At 47.5% G+C, this 20,892-nt stretch overlaps 2 protein-coding genes across 2 annotated transcripts; both read left to right on the top strand.

The window, feature by feature from the left end:
* The first annotated feature begins 2,434 nt into the window (after positions 1–2,434).
* On the top strand, positions 2,435–3,391 carry LOC127327800 (desiccation protectant protein Lea14 homolog). The gene is made up of 2 exons (XM_051354593.2): positions 2,435–2,780; positions 2,850–3,391. Exons 1-2 carry the CDS (start codon positions 2,575–2,577, stop codon positions 3,133–3,135), a joined length of 492 nt encoding a protein of 163 aa, XP_051210553.1. The 5' UTR covers positions 2,435–2,574; the 3' UTR covers positions 3,136–3,391.
* Positions 3,392–19,118: 15,727 nt separating this feature from the next.
* Positions 19,119–20,086, top strand: LOC127327799 (desiccation protectant protein Lea14 homolog). Its single transcript, XM_051354592.2, has 2 exons — positions 19,119–19,444; positions 19,560–20,086. Exons 1-2 carry the CDS (start codon positions 19,239–19,241, stop codon positions 19,843–19,845), a joined length of 492 nt encoding a protein of 163 aa, XP_051210552.1. The 5' UTR covers positions 19,119–19,238; the 3' UTR covers positions 19,846–20,086.
* The last annotated feature ends 806 nt before the right edge of the window (positions 20,087–20,892 follow it).

The following is a 20,892-nucleotide window of genomic DNA, read 5'->3' as shown; positions in this document are numbered from 1 at the left end:
ATCACATATAAAAATATATTTGAATGCCAATTTGACGTAGATACTAGACACAGAGGAAATAGCACATAACACCAGCTGTTGGTGAATCTTTTGCACAAAACCACAGGTTGCAGTTTGTTTTGCACAGAACACCAGATTTCTTGGTAATCTTTGCAAAAAACACATAATACTTGATTATCCTCTGTTGACACAGCAATTAGATGACCGGGCCAGTAGTAGTAAGGGCATCTCCAACGGGGCGACGTAAACGGACGCTGAGCAACCGTTTACGTCCGTGCATGCCGAAAATGCGTCTGGTACCCCTCCAGCGGTGCGATGCAAAGTGACCGGGACATCCGCATCGCCGCAAACTTGGCGCATATTTGCGCATGGAATGTGTCACGGCGGACGCCCCAAGTGACCGCTCACTTCTCCACTAGGCCCGCCTGGTAGCGAGCCTGTATCGAGGTCATCGCTTCCGCGGCCATCGCTTCCACGTCTGCGCCGCAGCCTTCGTCATCAATATCGCGGCTGCCTCTTCTGCGCGCGCACTGGCGGAGGGTGGGCTTCCTGGGCTTTAGGTTTCCGAGCCGCTGACGCATCGGGCCCGCGTCGGCTCGCCTCGCTTTTCGTTGTGTCCGGTGTGCCCGGTGCGTCCCCTGTGGGACGGGGATGGGCTCGGGGCGCCGGACACCGTATGGGGGTGTGCCGGACAAAAATAGGCTTTAGGGGACGCGGCTGGAACGGTTTTTTTGGTCCGGCGCGCTCCAAATCCCTTGGGGTGACGCTTTGGGGGGCGCGGCTGGAGATGCTCTAAATCTGGATAAATATGATCTTCTCAAGCTTTTGGATGGATATGTTAACCGAATGGATATGTTGATTGTGTTAATATAGAGGTATTTTTTTGCACGTTACACTACAACACTTTGGTTAGTAGAAGAATATATTGGTCGAACTAGATTGATCGAACCAAACCACTCCTCTAATTGCTATGTCAAATAGGCTAATTATGTTTTATGTGTTTCTTGCAAAGATTACGGGGAAATATGGTGTTCTGTGCAAAACAAACTGTAACTTGTGGTTCTATGCAAAACATTCACCAACAACTGGTGTTATGTGCTATTTCCTCCTAGACACACGTTGTATGGTTTTCAGATTTTTTTAGAATTATTATTTTATTTTAAGCAGGAGTATCGGAGCTAGGGCGCATGAAGGATGGAGTACTCTTATAGAAAGGGACGGGACAAGTTGGAGGATTTTATACGATGCGGAGATTCTACATGGACGTGGGCGTCCCGGTCTTATCACCACTGTCCACTTCCTGTTTGAGATTCGTGTGTTTCTTTTTGCACAAACAACCTGCACTTGTACACCTTCCGTCCCCTATAGGCAACGAAATGTACCTGCACAACTTGTCCGTCTCCCATCCCGTGACTCATCTCTGCTTCTTTCTTTCTCACACGTTCTCTCCTTGCGCCATAGCGGGCGATTCTGGTGCGGAAGGAGCGGGCCGATCTATCTACAACTGCTCATGCCACCAGATCCAGTCGATCTGCTCTCTCTAAACATAGTCCATCCTCATCCCGATGGATTGCATTGCATTGACTTTTCTTTCCTTTCCTATCCCCTAAATCTGGTGTCTTTCATATCTGAACGTCTTCATGAAATTTGTTGATTTGTTCCGGAATTTCGGTGCGCAACTTGATTTTGTTTGATTTACGGGTGATATTTCTCTGTGCATGGTACATATGCAAGATTGGTGGAACTTTCCTTTCTCCCAAATAGATGCTAATTTCTACATATGTGGATTTGATATAGCTTTCCATCTTTGGTTTGCTCAGATTCTTTTTGATGAAATTTGGCTGGTTTGGATATGGTGGAATGATAGATGTAGCAAACCAACGAAATTAATCTGGGATGCTGTAGATACACAATGAAACAAATTACATACTTGACTCTTGAGAGATCCAAACGGAACATAGTTTGTTCGTCTAAATTTATGGAATGTAAAAAGGACAAGGTGTATACTGTAAAAGGGGAGGGGCTTACTGACATTAAAGAGATATAGCACAGGGTCTATTCTGCAATATACAAGAAGCTGCTGCACGAATATCAAAGCATAAATAGACGTCCCAGAGATAAGCCCGGGACACCCACATATATGTAGACTTGTATTTCCGGATTTTATACAAAATCGGTGTACTTGGTCAGTTTGTCGGCGCGTTGGAGTGCCGACGTACGAAAGCAGATGCTGATTCTATTCAGCACCGTCCAACCATGGGGAGCATCGCGGCGCGTGGGATGCCGCGTGCGTAGAAGTTTCCTCAACGTCGAACCCACCGGCCGACTCGACGTCTCCCACGTACCACGTAGTACCCGATCGGATTCCACGCGGCTCTGCGCGTGTCGCCCACTCGGCATTCGCCTCCTATAAACAAACGCTGCGCCGATACTTCGATTGCCTTCTTATACTATCACGTATCACCTATCCATCCCTCCATCTAAGCAGCAGCACAGCACATCGATCGATCCAGTGGTAATTAAGTTCAAGGCAGAGAGCAACAGAGGAGGAAGCTAAGCTTAGCGTGGGCGGCCATGGCGGGCCTGATGGACAAGGCGAAGGGGTTCGTGGCGGACAAGGTCGCGCACATGCCCAAGCCGGAGGCGTCGCTGGACAAGGTGTCCTTCAAGGGCATGACCCGCGACTCCATCACCGTGCACAGCAACGTCAACGTCACCAACCCCTACTCCCACCGCATCCCCATCTGCGACATAACCTTCTCCCTCAAGTGCGGCGGCAAGTAAGCACCACCTCCTCCCCATCTTCTCATCGTCTCATCGTCTACTTCGTCTAATCTGTCTTGCTACAGGGAGGTTGCGTCCGGCACCATCCCTGACCCGGGCTGGATCGAGGACAGCGGCGAGGTCACCAAGCTGGAGGTGCCCGCCAAGGTGCCCTACGACGTGCTCATCACGCTCATGAAGGACCTGGGCAGAGACTGGGACATCGACTACGAGCTGCACGTCGGCCTCACCATCGACCTCCCCGTCATTGGCAACTTCACCATCCCGCTCGACACCGCCGGCGAGTTCAAGCTCCCCACCATCGGTGACTTCTTCGGCGGATCCAAGACCGAGGAAGCTGCAACCACTTAGGAAATGTTATGTTCCATCTAGCTTGCTCTGCATTTACATGGCCCCTGTATGAGCATGAGCACAGTAATAATAAGCTAATATGCGTGGTTCAAGTCCTGAGAATAGATCACCTGTAAAAACCCTACGTCTTGGTGGTGGTTATGGGGTTATATATGTATGAGGTGTTGATGGATCCGGCTTCCGGGGGAAGCCAGTTGAGGCCTGCTATTCTCTGTTGGGCAAGAACAGGCTATGAACTAGTTGTGTCGTCTCGTTATCTCCGAGTGCGGGAGATAAAGAGGGTCTCATCGTTTGCTCGAGCCTCCTTGTGGTTTTTTAGTGATTGACTTTGTATTGTCTTTGTTGGGTTGAGTTGGTTTTTCGCTTAGTCTCTTCCTGTAGTAGAGGAATCTATTTGTAATATGAGGGAGTAACCTCGCTTGTGAAGGAGAGGAGGCCATGTCCCTGGCGTACCAACACCTGCGGGTCCAGTACGTGTCCAATACTTAGATGGGACGGTTGCACTCCTGAGTGTTATGGCATGTTTATTCTGTTGCGGTGTTCGTCATTATGGGCATGGGGAAGTTCCTCCCCCGTTCCCAATTGTGCGGGACATTACATGAGAGCAAGTACAATAAGGACGGTCACAGTGCAGATACGGTGAAATCGTATCTACCGCCGCATGCTAAATTAGATACACAATTCAGCAATGGGTTGTATCTAAGTGTGGGTCTAGGTACTAACTATAGCTGCTTTGGTTTGGGTCAGTGATTGGGGGAGGGCAAGCGCATGGAGAAAAAGCGAGCGGGGAAAGACGCTGGATTGGGCTGAACTTTAATTCACCTCAAATGAGTCAATAAGATTCGTATCGTTAAGACTAGCCTTAATGGGAGTATCATAAGTAGTATCATGCATGCCATGTTGGCAAAAATTTAATGTGTCACATCAATTAATGAGGTGAGAGATGAGAGTAGTATCATAATATGATACTGTATCATGACACATAAACCTAGAAAATTTCATGATAAATACATCATGTACACACATTTGCATTGAGATTCTACAAAACATTAAATATGACATAAGTATGATACCATATTAGACTGCTCATAGTGGGAGTAACTTCGGTAGTAACATCACACATTTCAAGGTATTTTGGTGACATGGCATAGCAATAAATGAATAAAGAGAGGGAGGTGGTAACTAGCTATGTTACCATAACATCACACAGCCCAAGATAAAATGAGTGTACAAACTAATAAATGAGACTTTGCATGATACCATCTCTAAGTTACTTTCCACTATGAAGGTAGTAACATGAACTAGTAACTTATGCATGACACCACTTTATGTTACTTCCCACTATGAGCAGCCTTATAATACTATGCATTGTGGAGGTGGTATTACAAACTAGTATCATGTACATGATACTAGTGTATGATACTTCTCATTATGACTAGTGTAACAAGATACGATCATTCTCTCTTTCCTCTTAATTGCTATTACACCTAAGCAAATAATCTGAGCTGGCAGCTTTAGATACAGTCCAGCGTGTAGCATTGGAGACGCCCTAAGGTACAGTCAGCTAGCTATAAGAGATAAAATATTATAAATTTGTTTAGTTGGAGGAGAGATATTAGGAGAGAGAAGAGAAGTGGGCTACTATCTAATAGCCAGCTCTAGCACGTGCTCCTAGGCACTATGTGAGACTAAAAGGTGGGCCATGTATTATAAAAGTACTACACTTTTATAGCTTACTATTGTACATCCTAGCTATAAGTTGACTTTAGATGATGTGGCAAATTATTATAGCCGACTACCAGCTACACTATTGTTCTTGCTCTGAGGGGGCATATAGGCCTTCTTCGGTCTTCTCAAGGTGACGTTGTGTCGACTAGGTTGTTCTCTTCTTCCTTTTTCTGTCCCTCTTCTTCTTGGGGCGGTGTGGAAGCGCTTATCTTCCTCTCTCGGCTGCCGAAAAGCCAGTGGCGCTTCAAGTTGTCCCTCCCTTTCATCGAGCTATGGTGGAACTCATGTACCCTATAACTGAATTTTCCACGTCATTTTACTTAAAGTTATCACAATTTGACACTAACTCAAAAGATTAATAAAATGCAGCCATTTGCTAAGTGCCCTTAACAATTTACAGAGGCAGTTCTGTTGCGGTCAGAAACCCACCGGCGAGCAGCGACGGGCAACACAGGAGAGCCGGGAGCAACTTAGGGCTGCGGCTGGCCCTGGTCCCTCCGAGCGACGGCCCGCAAAGATTCGGCACGCACGTCCGATGCTGGTGCAAGGGCGTGCCACCTGACCTATACCTGGTCAGGAAGGTGATGGATGATGCCTCGCTTAGTTTCCTGCATGGCATACACGTAAACATTAAATACGAGCCTCGATCGGCTCTCAGGTTGTCCTGTGAATCGGCTCAAAGAGCCGATCCACCCATGATTCGCACGAGGTGTACGAATATATGGTGGTCCTGCTTGATCAAGATAAAGCTAAAGGAATCTACTACGATTTAGGGTTTTCACCGCATAATCGGAACATCCTACTCGTGATTGAGCCTCGCGGCCGCGCACGGTGTTCGTAAGTCAATCCTAGACAAGGCCTAAAAACCAACACGAGGTTGATCCCCGGAACATCCTGTCTAGGACTAGCAAACTACACCCTACACGTCGCTGGATCCTTCAACCCTTTGTAAGGCCTAACTATTGCAGATATTAAACTAATCCTTGAAGAACAAGGAGCAACCGTAGCGGATCGGATCTACTAAATAATGATCAAGCGGGGTGCCGCCCCTACACCTAAGATAGGCGTAAGGGCGGCTAGATGTCTAAGGGTTGCACTACGACAGCATATGGTACGAAGAACAATGCTAACCCTAACACATCTAAGATAACTACGTTGCTCGCCATCAAAAAGGCTTCAGTACGAGCAACGCATGGATGACGAATAAACTTGTACTGCCTAGATCGCAAGATGCGATCTAGGCAGCATGATGCTTACCCGGAAGAAACCTTCGAGACAAGGGAGTTGGCGATGCGCCTAGATTGGTTTGTGGTGAACGTGATTGTTGTTTATTTCATAAACCCTAGATACATATTTATAGTCCGTAGACTTTCTAACGTGGGAATAATCCCCACCGTGCACGAGACAAACTCTAACTAACCGATACGTATCCTACTATGTTACAGATACACGGGCCAACTAGCCCAAACTTTGCATATAAGGCCGATTCACGTATTTCTTCTATGTATATTCTTCAAGTCCATCTTGATCGCGGCCCACCTCTGATTCGGTCAAATTCTGGTGATAACACATGCCCCCCTGGTTTTGGAATAGATAATTCCAAAATCACTCTGCTCTTTCTTCGTCGGGTCATGTCGTGGCAGAACCGTCGCAGTATCCTTCATCATGATGCCTTTATCAACTTCTCCGCGTGACTTGGCAGATTTATTCCTGTTGGGCACCACCTCCTCGGAAACTGCTGTGGCATTGAATCTCCACTATATCCTCTTTATTTAACTGCGCCGAACGGTTCGCCACTTTATCCTCTTGCTCTGCTCTGGCCATCGGCACCAAGAAACCCTCTTCCCCTGCAGCAATGTCGTCCTCTTCCTCCATCTCCTCAGGCCTCTCCCTCCAATCTGCCTCCTTGAGCGAGCAGGAGTGGAATTTTGACCAAGCGCCAGACGGTCCACCCGAGGCACTCGTCGGGTCAGATGGTGACCTTCCTCTGACCGATGGGGAGGACGACCTCGGGTTCCTCCTCGAAGGGGAACTGAAGAGCGACAGCGAAGACGACCTCCACCCCTGGGCGAAACCCACCTCCTCCAACGAGGAGGAAGAAGAAGAAGTAGAAGAAAAGGAGGAGGATGATTCCTCCTCCTCTGCAGGGTACCCGCCGGCAAAGCGATTCCGCGCATGGGCGGACAGCGAGGACGATGATGATGACGAGGAAGAAGAGGAGCAGGAGGAGGATGATTCCTCCTCCTCCGCTGGGTATCCGCCGGCAAAGCGCTTCCGCGCTTGGGCGGACAGCGAGGATGATGATGATGATGACGAGGAAGAAGAGGCTCCGGCCGAGGGCTGGGGTAGCAGCGACGAGGAACTCTCCGGAAGCAGCGCCGACGGCAGCGATGCCGACGACGAGGCCAGCGAGGACTAGTAGAGTAGGACTAGTAGCCCCTGAGCAATCGTCTCTTCTTTTGTTTTCCCCTTCTTGAGCAATCGGCTCTTCTTTTGTAAAAAATCCCTCTTATTATGAAGAAGAACTTTTCAGCTGATTCTGTCCTTCCACCAAATTTACCGATTGCTAAAATAAGTCAACAAATTACGAGCCGATGGCAGCGCACCGGTCCTTGCCATGAAAACACGAGCAGAACCAACTCTATTGTTTTCCAAACGGTAATTTGTGGCCTGTCCGCAAGGGCAAAACCCAATTCCCCAAAACGCCATTTGAACAGATCCAACCTACGGCCACACGAACCTCAGATGTCAATTGCGCAGGTTCGCAACTGCAATGAATCCATGGGCAGCACCATCCAAAGCCCACGCTATGGTTCCCAGCCTGAAGGTGATCCTTAACTGCCCCTTTACTGTCCGAACATAGCGCCTTACTCTATCTTTTCGCAGCAACAGAGATGGTTCTGACTCTGTAAATGATGGCGGCTTCCTTTTCAGCAGTGATACGTCCCCGACGTATCCATAATTTCTGTTGTTCCATGCTTGTTTTATGACAATACTTACATGTTTTGCTTGCACTTTATGATGTTTTCATGCATTTTCTGGAACTAACCTATTAACGAGATGCCACAGTGCCAGTTCCTGTTTTCTGCTGTTTTTGGTTCCAGAAAGGCTGTTCGGGCAATATTCTCGGAATTGGACGAAATCAACGCCAAACCTCCTATTTTTCCCGGAAGGCTCCAGAACACCGAAGAAGAGTCGGAGAGGGGCCAGGGGGCCACCACACCACATGGCGGCGCGGGCCAGACCCTGGCCGCGCCGGCCTAGGGTGTGGCGCCCCCAGGTGCCCCCCTGCGCCGCCTCTTCGCCTATAAAATCCCTTTCGACCTAAAAACGCAGTACCAATTGATGAAACTCCCGAGAGAAAAGTTCTTTGTGGCGCCGCATCATCGCGAAACTCCAATTCGGGGGACAGAAGTCTCTGTCCCGGCACCCTGCCGGGACGGGGAAGTGCCCCCGGAAGCCATCTCCATCAACGCCACCGCCTCCGCCATGCTCCGTGAGTAGTTCCCCCATGGACTACGGGTTCTAGCAGTAGCTATGTCGGTATTCTCTCCTCCATGTACTGCAATACAATGATCTCATGAGCTGCCTTACATGATTGAGATCCATCTGATGTAATCGGTGTTGTGTTTGTTGGGATCCGATGGATGATACATTATGATTAGTCTATCTATAAAGTTTGTGAAGTTATTGTTGCTGCAATCTTGTTATGCTTAATGCTTGTCACTAGGGCCCGAGTGGCATGATCTTAGATTTGAGCTCTATACTTATTGCTTAGATTGTATCTACAAGTTGTATGCACATGTCACTGTCCGGAACCAATGGCCCCGAAGTGACAGAAATCGGGACAACCGGAGGGGATGGTAGTGATGTGAGGATAACATGTTTTCACGGTGTGTTAATGCTTTGCTCCGGTACTCTATTAAAAGGAGTACCTTAATATCCAGTAGTTTCCCTTGAGGCCCGGCTGCCACCGGCTGGTAGGACAAAAGATGTTGTGCAAGTTTCTCATTGCGAGCACGTACGACTATAATTGGAAAACACATGCCTACATAATTAATAATCTTGATGTTCTTTCTTAATGCTTTGATTCCTATCAATTGCCCAACTGTAATTTGTTCACCCAACACTTGTCACTTATTGGAGAGTTACCACTAGTGTAGATCGCTGGGAACCCCGGTCCATCTCTCATCATTATATACTTGTTCTACATGGCATTGGAAGTAGTATCAACTATTTTCCGGTGCCATTGCTCTCATATTGCTATTACTGCTGCTGTGTTACTGTTACTACTGCTCTCATATTACTGCTACTTTCACATCACCCCTGTTGCTAGTGCTTTTCCAGGTGCAGCTGAATTGACAACTCAGTTGTTAAGGCTTATAAGTATTCTTTACCTCCCCTTGTGTCGAATCAATAAATTGGGTTATACTACCCTCGAAGACTATCGCGATCCCCTATACTTGTGGGTCATCAAGTAGCTCTAATAGTCTTCTACTGCAACAACTCACCGCTCTCGAAGGAGGTTATGATGCAGGGTCAGCCGACGACACTCCAATCGGCTTCTAAAAACAGAGTAACTAGCAGGCCAGCTGCCCCCCGAGCCTCAGTTAAGGCGAGAATATTGGTGAGGATGCACAGATCAGAGGGCTTTGAACTCAGGTAATCTGAGATAGCCACCACGTAGAGTCAGCCACACTTGCCTCCATTGACCACCTTTCTTCCGCTGAAAGCCGATGTTGTAGGCGAAACACCAACGGCTTACTCCCAACTGATGCTTCTGACAGTACTGCTGAACTGGCGCAAAGGGTTGGAAGTCCTTGAAGAGAAGATTTGGGCACCAAAATCGGCTCATTGCAGCTGAAGAAGTTCTAATTGTACTAGAGTCGATGGCTGTGCATCGGATTTGTTTCTTAGTTCTAAAGTCGATGTCCGTGCATCGGCTATATATCGTGATGCTGATTTTTTTTACTGGCCGATTTTTCTATCGGCCCCCAACATTTCACTGCACACATATTCATCTGCACATGTTCCTCTGATTAGGTGCCCCCCGAGCCGAATCTGTCAGGTAACTGCAGATATCGGCTCTGTAGTTAGTCAAGGCACTGTATTTGCACGTCGGCTCTGGTAGGACCAATGTTGATTTTTTCCAGCTCATCAGCCGACGTAAAACCGCTGCCCAGTAGATCGATGTTGAACACAAGCAGAACATGTGGTGAGGATAATTTTGGCCGATTGCTGGAATCGGCCTCCATATTGATCGAAGCGCTCAATGAAGGTTTTGCAATGTCCCTCCATATATCTTTGGGGCCGATCCCAAGGATCGGCCTCGCCACGTTTGTCCGTAGGTTGGTTCTTGCTACACGGTCAGGCCGGTGGATAGGACCAGCCTAACCCCGTTCTTCGTCACGTCGATGCGCTCACAGTCGTCCAAATTGATACCTGAGAGTGGCTCTTGGCCTGCTTTGTTTCCCAAGCGTTCATGCCAGCCGTTGAAATCTCGGCTGAGTCATTGGCACAGACGACCTCTACCTCATCTCCATCCCACTGTATTACGCATTGGTGCATCGTGGAGGAATGCAACGGTTGGCGTGGATCCAATCTCTTCCTAGCGAAACGACATAGGTGCTCTTGCTATCGACGATGAAGAACGTCGTAGGGATGGTTTTCCTTCCTACGGTCAGATCCACGTTCAGAACACCTTGTGCGTCAGACGCTTGGCCGTTGAAATCGCTCAATGTCACGTTGGTCTTGATCAGATCCGAGCTAGAGCGTCCCAACCGACGTAGCATAGAGTATGGCATAATGTTGACTGCCGCTCTGGTGTCCACCAGCATCTTGTTGACAGGCCTCCCATCGATATAACCTCGCAAGTACAGGGCCTTCAGATGTCTGTAGCTTCTTTCTCGTGGCTTCTCAAAGATAACCGGCCATGGGCCGCAGTCAAGTTGTGCCACGGGTGCCTCGTCCAATCCTGGAGCGCTAAACTCCGTCGGAAGGATAAACACCATGTTTGTGCCAGCCGATGTCTCATCATCGGCTTTCCTTTGCTTGGGGTGCCACTCCATTTTTTGTGGTCGACCCTCTTCATCCAGGGTTCGCTGAATTTTCGCGGCCAGATCAGGCCGCGCCTTCCTTAGCGTGTGCAGGTATAACCTTTCGGCTTCCTCCAAGCCGCGCAGTCGCTGAACCCTACGCTTTTGGGAACGGCTGAGTCCATCAGGGCACCACCTTGGCCGGTGGTACCTGTCTTCTTCTTCATCATCGTCTTCCAAATCCTCGAGATCTTCCACCCGAGGGGACTCAGCGTGCTTGTTAAGAGGTGGGAGAGGCCCTAGACGTTTGAACACGGACACGTTAGCTGCATCCTTCTTCTTCTGTATACATTCTGGGCAGTTGCCGATTGTAGGCAATCGGCTCATTCCTGAATCCCAGTAGTGTCTGAAGAAGGGGCAGTCCCAGTGCCTATCCTCATCGTCTTGCTCCCTCGATTTTTCCTTGGCACGGCGCTCGTACTCCTCCTCTTCGCGATCATGCCGACGATGTCTCCTGGCGTCCCTAGCCAGACGGTCTCTATCATCATCGTTGCTGGATCGTCGGCGTTGGCTATATTGACTCACATACTTGTTGAGGAGGTGATCAGAGAGAGGTCGCTGATATCTTACGTTCCTCACTTCTCCCTCTGTGATGTAGCGCTTGCCATCGTGCCGGAGCCGATCGCGTGGAACGGCTTCCTCTGTGTCCTTGCTACGAGAGCAGCTGCCCTCGTCTCCGTCCTTACCAGAGTGGTGTCCAAGTCCTACCATGTTGATGTTGAACGAGAAACTTGGCTGGCACCCTCCAGGGTAAGTGCACTCCACCATGTTTACGGCGGGGAAGGGGTGGGTGTCGACCTTCATGGCGTACTGGTTGAAAATTAGACGTCCTTGTTCTATCGCCATTTGGATCTGCTGACGCCACACCCTGCAGTCGTTGGTGGTATGGGAGAACGAGTTATGCCATTTGCAGTATGGCTTTCCGTTCAGCTCCTGTACCGTGGGGATTTTGAGGCCTTCGGGTAACTTCAACTGCTTCTCCTTAAGTAAGAGGTCAAAAATTTGCTCAGTTTTAGTTACGTCGAAATCAAACCCTCTGGGCGGACCTGGTGGCTTAACCCATTTGCAGGATATGGGGGTTGCCCCCCGAGTCCATTCAGCCACTGCTACCTCTTGATCTCCAGCAGAGCTTTCGTCTTCGTCTGCCTCAACCAGGACTACCGCACGCTTGAATTTGTCCTGGTACAAGTCTGGGTGGCGCTGTTCATATAACGACAATTTCTGAACCATGTGCGCCAGTGAAGGGTAGTCTGCTTGGGAGGCCATATCCTTGATTGGTGATGCAAGGCCCACCACTGCCAACTCGACTGCTTCTTTTTCAGTGACACGAGCCGAATAACATCGGTTCCTAACAAGTCTGAAGCGCTGGACGTATTCTGTCACAGTTTCTCCACGCTTCTGACGTACTTGTGCTAGATCGGCAATGCCGGCCTCGGAAGCCTCTGAGTGATACTGCATGTGGAACTGCTCTTCCAACTGCTTCCACGTCCGGATTGAGTCTGGTGGCAGCGATGTGTACCACCCGAAAGCCGATCCTGTGAGGGACTGTGCGAAGAACCTCACACGCAGCTCATCTGCTGCTGAGATCGTGCCCAGCTGTGCCAAATATCGGCTCACATGCTCGATGGAGCTGGAACCATCTGACCCATTAAATTTGGAGAAATCAGGGAGCCGATATTTGGGTGGTAGCGGGATCAACTCGTACTCGTTGGGGTACGGCTTGGAATAGCCGATTGTCCTCCTTTTCGGCACCATGCCGAACTGGTCTCTCAGGATCGTACTGATTTGATCCGCGGTGCTGGCTGCAGGAGTCGAACTCTGAAGATTCGCCGGAGTGGCATACTTAGCCAGCCATGCTTGCTTTTCCATCTCTGAGCCAACTGCAGGAGCCGGGCTCTGGAGGTTTGTCGGAGTGGCATACTTGGCTAGCCACGTCTGCCTCTCAAGATCTGTCGCTGAAGTTCCTCCTGCTTTTACAGAAGTCCCTGCTGTTGCAGTCTGGTTCGTGAGCGCCCAGTTACTGCAGTCTGGCACGTATGTGCACGTGTAACCATGAGGGATCTCCTTAGGCGCCTCATACAAGAACTGGTAGTCGCTAGGGTCACCACCGATCTTGTAGACGACGTATGCCGGTGAATTCGGCACTTATGGTGCTGCCAACGCGAATGGCAGCGGTGGACGGGACTGGAGTGGCATCTCTCCTTGGAAAGTCCCGAGAGCTGGTCCTGACGGAGAGTACTGATGCCTCATGATTTCCTGGATCACCCGAAGAGCGACACGCTCCAAAGTGTTCACCAGGCTCTCAGAATGGCGGTGTAGCGAATGAGCTACCATGAAGTTAATCTCCTGACGCAGGGACCTGGTGCGTTCTTCTGACGGGGCGGACAGGTCCACTCCATCGAGCGCGCCTTCAGGTGCGAACCCTTTCCACCTGATGCCATGTGAGCGGGTTCTGTGAAAAGAGCCGATGAGGTCGGCTTCGAGGATTGCTTTGACCTCGTCATACGTCTTCTTGAGCTCCTCGGTCAGATCCTCGTACGTGACTGGAGTGCCGTCCGCCATCTCAGATGTAGATGGCGATGTGGTTGATGTCGAAGATGCGTCCCACCGGGCGTGCCAGAATGTGTTGCGGTCAGAAACCCACCGGCGAGCAGCGACGGGCAACACAGGAGAGCCGGGAGCAACTTAGGGCTGCGGCTGGCCCTGGTCCCTCCGAGCGACGGCCCGCAAAGATTCGGCACGCACGTCCGATGCTGGTGCAAGGGCGTGCCACCTGACCTATACCTGGTCAGGAAGGTGATGGATGATGCCTCGCTTAGTTTCCTGCATGGCATACACGTAAACATTAAATACGAGCCTCGATCGGCTCTCAGGTTGTCCTGTGAATCGGCTCAAAGAGCCGATCCACCCATGATTCGCACGAGGTGTACGAATATATGGTGGTCCTGCTTGATCAAGATAAAGCTAAAGCAATCTACTACGATTTAGGGTTTTCACCGCATAATCGGAACATCCTACTCGTGATTGAGCCTCGCGGCCGCGCACGGTGTTCGTAAGTCAATCCTAGACAAGGCCTAAAAACCAACACGAGGTTGATCCCCGGAACATCCTGTCTAGGACTAGCAAACTACACCCTACACGTCGCTGGATCCTTCAACCCTTTGTAAGGCCTAACTATTGCAGATATTAAACTAATCCTTGAAGAACAAGGAGCAACCGTAACGGATCGGATCTACTAAATAATGATCAAGCGGGGTGCCGCCCCTACACCTAAGATAGGCGTAAGGGCGGCTAGATGTCTAAGGGTTGCACTACGACAGCATATGGTACGAAGAACAATGCTAACCCTAACACATCTAAGATAACTACGTTGCTCGCCATCAAAAAGGCTTCAGTACGAGCAACGCATGGATGACGAATAAACTTGTACTGCCTAGATCGCAAGATGCGATCTAGGCAGCATGATGCTTACCCGGAAGAAACCCTCGAGACAAGGGAGTTGGCGATGCGTCTAGATTGGTTTGTGGTGAACGTGATTGTTGTTTATTTCATAAACCCTAGATACATATTTATAGTCCGTAGACTTTCTAACGTGGGAATAATCCCCACCGTGCACGAGACAAACTCTAACTAACCGATACGTATCCTACTATGTTACAGATACACGGGCCAACTAGCCCAAACTTTGCATATAAGGCCGATTCACGTATTTCTTCCATGTATATTCTTCAAGTCCATCTTGATCGCGGCCCACCTCTGATTCGGTCAAATTCTGGTGATAACAAGTTCTCAATTTATTTTCTCCTTTCTATTTATGTTTAACGGAGCAACTCACATACCTATTAACTTAATACTTCCCACCAAACAACTGTTGGGAATTCATACATTCAATATTCCCTAGTTAGTACTCCAGAAACATCGATCCACCGAGATATTTTTTACACACCATTAAATACAACCAACATTAATTTGTAGATAATGAAATATATTAGGCATTTATACTTGTATTATATTAAGAAGCATAGATTGAGTTATGAATTGGCATGATACCTTCTGTTAGCTTAGATTTATTGAGGATTCATTGCAACACTATCCTAGTCTAAAGAATAAAGTAAACCTTTTGTGCGACAAAATACATTTTTAGTTTAGCACAAGGACGTGAAATTGTAAATTGTATAACAAATGCATATCTTAATATATAATAGTGTGATTATATTTCTACTTGTACTACTTTTACCATAAATTAATGTTAAATCAAGATGACAAAAGATGAAAGGACATATCTTTACTGACGAAATAGTCATCATAGTGAAATAGAAAAGTTCAATATAAAAATGCAAAAGAGACTGGATCTAGTCCTCTAGTTTGTTTGACCATTTTCAGCTAGCCGTAGAAAATCCGTATCCGAATGCATGGCAGATTCATGGCAAGGGTTGTCCCGTGTTGGTTCGTCGAAATAGACCTAATTATACACACGCGGTATGCAACCACATATGATTTAGCCCAAAAATAGAAAATATATAGTTTAGTAATAATCTGTCAATTTATTGTGAGCATTGTACTATAAAAGCTAGAAGTGCTATTAGTATTTATCATGGGTAGTATGGCAATGTAATCTTACGTGTATATAGTACATCGGGCAACATAATGTGTACGGAATCACGTTGTAACAGCCACTATTAATTCTCTGTCTAGAAGTTTGACAATACACTTGAGCGCAGAGATTTTGTTTAACTTTTCACCATTTGCTCTCAAACACAGTAGGTTATGGGCAGTCATCTAGAAAAGAATGCAAGCCAACATCCCACATATGCCCGCTAAATTATGCGTTAATTCAAACTGAATTACTCCGCCATTTATAAAATGCATAGCCTAACTGATTTTAACTTTGGAGTAGCTTACATCGGGCCTAGCTCTCAACCTAGGTAGCATTGGCCTAGCCGAGCCATCGATGCTTATAGACCGGAGAGCGGTCCATACTGAGGCAAATCATATACGCCGCATAGGTCGTTCGCTACCATAAGCCACACACCCCCACGCGGTGCATGGGCCTGGCTCATAGATCATGAATCCGTTTTTTTAACTAAGGTTTTCCGATTTTCTGTCTGTTTCTTTTACGATTTCTTTTTCCGGTTCTTCTAGTTTTATGATAGGTTCTTGTGTTTCAAAAATGTTTTTTTGAAAATTATTAATAAAATAAATCAGATTACAAAATGAATAGGTTGAAAAAAAATGTTTAGATTTGAAAATTGTTGAAATTTGAAATATGTTCAAATTCAAAATTTATTCAAAAAAGAGATTTTGGAAAAAATATTTAAAAATAACTGGCTGAAAAAAATTAGATTGAAAAAAATGTTAAGATTATGAATAAACCAAATTTGGATAATGTTCTAATTTGAAAACGTTTAGATTTAAAAACATATTAAGTTGTTTTAAAAATGTTCAATTTTGTAAAACACATAAAAGAACATAAAAACAAAGAAAAGAATAAAGAAAGAAAAAGTGAAACAAGAGAAAACACCCTGCCTCGGGTGTGCGACCCGTAGTAACAGCCGCCCAGGTCATGGTATAGGACCTCCCACATGAGGCACCTAGTCAACATAGTAAGAGCATCTCCAACGGCCTGACACAAACGGACGAAAAGTGACCGTTTGCAGTACGGACAAAAAATGGGTATGCTCTTTGCCCAGCGTCGCAACGCAAACTGACCGTTATGTCTATGCAGACATATTCCCAGCCCAAATATGTGCACTGAATATGGCGCCGCAGACACAACGCGGTCAGCGCACGCGTCCGCGTCGTTCTCCTTCGGGCCCATCTGCCAGCGACCGTGCGTGTTTCGCCTTTCGCACACTAGTAATGGCTCCGGTGCCGCTTCTTTTTTTCACGCCACGTTAATGGCGTTGCCCTGCCTCCCCGCGCGCCAACATTGGCACGGGTGGCGCTTGATCATCCCGCCAGTAGAAGGCGGCGTCCAGCCTATTTAAGAAGGGTGTGGCCACTCCTCGCCTACAACCAACCTCCATCGCCATGGGCAACAGGGCAAGGGCTGGCTGTTCCGCAAGACAGATAACAACCACGAGGCAAGATCCTCCTGCGCTGCTAAGGGAAAACCCCATGCAACCGCCGTTATGTTCTCGTGGAATCTGGCACCGGTTGTTCGAGGATAACCAGTCAGTCCTCTGGCACTATGTAAATGGTTTGAAAAAGAAATATTTTGGGCAAAATAATGTTTCATGCCTTTAGAGCTATCCCTGATCCAAACTGACATACCAGCAAACGAGACCAATTTATTAGTTGTAGCCCGACCCAAATAAACCTAAACGGCGAAACTAACACTTTTCTTATCTAAAATGGGTCGGGCCGCCGGATTGGGCTGGGCTGGGCTGAAAACCTTCTCGGACTATTATGGGCTGTCGGCAGGATGCAACTTTGGAAAATACTGAAATATCACACCAGGACCTAGCACCGTCGGCTGTCGCAGTCGGGGAGTGCTGTACACCGACCTGGTCGGCGTGTACGGGCCACCGCACACCCCACCGACCAGGCCGGTTGGTTGGGCCGCGGCCCATTAATACTAGGTACTTTTTTTTTCGTTTTTGTGCTGTTTCTTTTCTGTTAATATTTTTCATTTTCAATATCTAACTTTTAAAAATATATTTCGGAGAACAAAATTTTAAAATCTGTTTAGATTCGAAATTTTGGAAGTTTTGAAAATGTTCAGATTTTGATTTAATTTTTTTCGAAATTTGAACATTTTCGGATATGGACATAATTTAAATTTGAACATTTTTTAAAATTTGTAAAATTTATTTTTTCCAAAAATTAACATTCTTAGTTATGAACATTTTTGAATTTGAACATTTTTCCAAATTTGAACGCTTTATATGAACGGATTTCAAATTTGAACGCTTTTATAATTTGAACATTTTTTGTATTTGAACATTTTTCAAATTTGAACGGATTTCAAATTTGAACATTTTTTGTATTTGAACGTTTTTAAAATTTGTACATTTTTTAAATTTTGAACGTTTTTCAATTTTGAAATTTTTCTGAATTTGAACTATTTTCAAATTTGAACAAAAATAAAAATAAACAAAAAAGAAACAAAACAAAAAAAGAAACAAAAAGGAACAGAAAATAAAAAAGGAAAAGGAAAGAAAAAAAAAGAGAAACAGAAAACCGAAAAAGAGGCGAACTGGGCCGACCAGGCCGGCCCACACCCCCGCGCGCGGTATGGGCCGACCTGGTCGGTGTATAGGATTTGCCTGCTGGGAGGGGGGCTGCTTTACACCGACCGAGCGTGGAGCCGCACACCCCCGGTCGTTGATGGGCCCGGCCCACTATACCCGACCAGCTGTTTCATTTCGCTGCCCGCTGCGGTGGCTAGCTGGGCCGCGGCCCACTGGAAGGTAATTCTCATTTTGTTTCCTTTTTTTCTGCTGTTTCTTTTTTATTTTCCATAATCCGGGTTTTTCCGGAAAAATATTCTATTTTTCACAAACATGAATTTTTTTAAATACGAATATTCTTAAAAATATAATTTAAAATAAATTAGAACAGTTCTCAAATTTGAAAAGATTTTATGTCTGAACGATTTTCAAGTTTGAATGATTTTTAAGTTTGAAAAGATTTTATGTCTGAAAGATTTTACCAGGCGCGCGGTAACCACCGACCTGGTCGGTGTATAGGAATTGCCGTCGCAGTCGTCTCTCTCGCGCTTGAAAGTGACAGAGGTTGGCTATATAGAGCAGCCACAGCCCACAGGTATTCGATCCAGAAACTCTCAGCCTTCAAGTGTACTGCAAAGGATGGAGTATTGAGATCCCACTGGGGAAAAAAAATCGGGGCAACTGGGAGTATTTTACACAAACTGCTCTGCATTTGGCGCGAGTTTGGTGGGCACGATGCGATCGGTACAAGGTAGGGGGCGACGGGCGGCAACAGATAAGGACGGGAGGGGAGGAGATGCCAGATTCGACCGCAGGCAGAAGCTTCCTCGCTCGCCTCTCCATTTCCCATCACCGAATTCCCCTCGCCGCTGCACGAATTCACGCAAACCAAAATATCCACCACAACTTCAAACAGTAGCTCGTTTGGCCGGTCGATCTTGTGACCTGCCGCGATAGATTCCCCACTCGATCGATCGGAATCCACGCGGCTGCACGTGGTGCCCTCTCCTATAAACGCCGCCGCGTCGTGCGTCTTGTTCCCGCTTCCATATTCGTCTTCCCCTTGAGAAAGCCCCCGAGAAGAGGAAGCTAGAGGGAACCGGCGGCCATGGCGGGGCTGATGGACAAGGCGAAGGAGTTCGTGGCGGACAAGATCGCGCACATGCCCAAGCCGGAGGCGACGCTGGACAAGGTGAGCTTCAAGGGCATGACCCGCGACGCCATCACCGTGCACAGCCACGTCAACGTCACCAACCCCTACTCCCACCGCATCCCCATCTGCGACATCACCTTCTCCCTCAAGTGCGGCGGCAAGTGAGTGCTAGCTACTGCACCTCCATCTCCTCATCTCTCCAACTCGCCACCGGATCCATCCATCCGTCGATCGATCCTTGCGCAGCTCTCGGTTGACCATCTATCTATCTTGCAGGCAGGTGGCGTCCGGCACGATCCCGGACCCGGGCTGGATCGAGGACAGCGGCGAGGTCACCAAGCTGGAGGTGCCGGCCAAGCTGCCCTACGACTTCATCATCACGCTCATCAAGGACCTGGGCAGGGACTGGGACATCGACTACGTGCTCGACGTCGGCCTCACCATCGACCTCCCCATCATCGGCAACTTCACCATCCCGCTCTCCACCGCCGGCGAGTTCAAGCTCCCCACCATCGGCGACTTCTTCGGCGGCAACAAGGAACCTGCTACCGCCCACGAGTAGGCAAAGCAACAGTTGTTGGATCAGAGTCAGAGCTGCTCTGCTCTGCTCGATCTTGCTTGCTTGCTTGCTTTTCGATGCCTGTATGGTGAAGAATAATTGGCGAATATGCATCGTTGAATTTTCCAAATCCTTGCGTCCTCTGTGATCTCGAGGAGATCTGCTTGTCGACATCACACGCGCATTCCCAGTAAATTAAGGTGGACTTCTTCAATTGAAGAGCAAATCCCAAAATTATCTGCTAGTTGCCTTATTTTGTTCGACGTATCGATGATTCAGTAGCATATATATACGGAAAAGCAAAAGAGCATCTATTGCAAGGGGGCGCACTTGGTAGAGGCATCTTCGAGAGGATATATTCTCTGAAATGATATTCTTCAAGGTTGTCACATCAGCTTCTACGATGCGAGTGACGGAGTGAGTCAACACGAGAGATTTATGGGAGAAGCAGGAAGAGGGCAACTTATATTTTTAAGCTGGTAAAAACTTTGAGCCTTTGCGATTTACATGTGCTCAATTAAATCGTCTTAGAAATATTGTTAAAGTCTATGAAATTAACGCAGTGAATGATTTTGGCTAGTTAATCATTTAGCTCGGGAATTAGCCCCCTTAATCTACACTTAGATGATCATCACACTCATTCCCATTCCCACAATATCCCCGTTCCAGAGTGGGCGCTCTCGCGACATTGGCCTCTATAGGTGAGACCTCGCCACCTTCGTGTTGATCTTGAAAAAACGCAATATATGTCGTCCCGACGTACCTCGTCGGGTAGGGATCTTCTCATTATATAGTAGTATCAATACGGTTACAAGTAGTTCTATACGTATACAAAGTGTATATGTTATATCTATTCTAACACCCTCCCTCAGTGTCAACTAGAGAAAAAATGAGATTGCGCTTACAATTATCATACAAAGATAAAGGGAGTGGTTTAGTGAATATATCAGCAACTTGATCCTTCGAAGAGATAAAACGAATCTGAAGTTGCTTCAGAGACACACGCTCACGAACAAAGTGAAAGTCCACTTAAATATGCTTAGTACTCGC

Source organism: Lolium perenne, chromosome 1, assembly GCF_019359855.2.
Source record: "Lolium perenne isolate Kyuss_39 chromosome 1, Kyuss_2.0, whole genome shotgun sequence".
Lineage (NCBI taxonomy): Eukaryota > Viridiplantae > Streptophyta > Magnoliopsida > Poales > Poaceae > Lolium > Lolium perenne.
The sequence above is the reverse complement of the archived record's forward strand: the minus strand, read 5'-3'. Positions and strand labels throughout refer to the sequence as shown.

Coding starts and splice junctions, on each gene's coding strand:
- LOC127327799 (XM_051354592.2), top strand. CDS start 19,239: ATGGCGGGGCTGATGGACAAGGCGAAGGAGTTCGTGGCGGACAAGATC. Junction 19,445..19,559: donor TCCCTCAAGTGCGGCGGCAA/GTGAGTGCTAGC, acceptor TCTATCTTGCAG/GCAGGTGGCGTCCGGCACGA.
- LOC127327800 (XM_051354593.2), top strand. CDS start 2,575: ATGGCGGGCCTGATGGACAAGGCGAAGGGGTTCGTGGCGGACAAGGTC. Junction 2,781..2,849: donor TCCCTCAAGTGCGGCGGCAA/GTAAGCACCACC, acceptor GTCTTGCTACAG/GGAGGTTGCGTCCGGCACCA.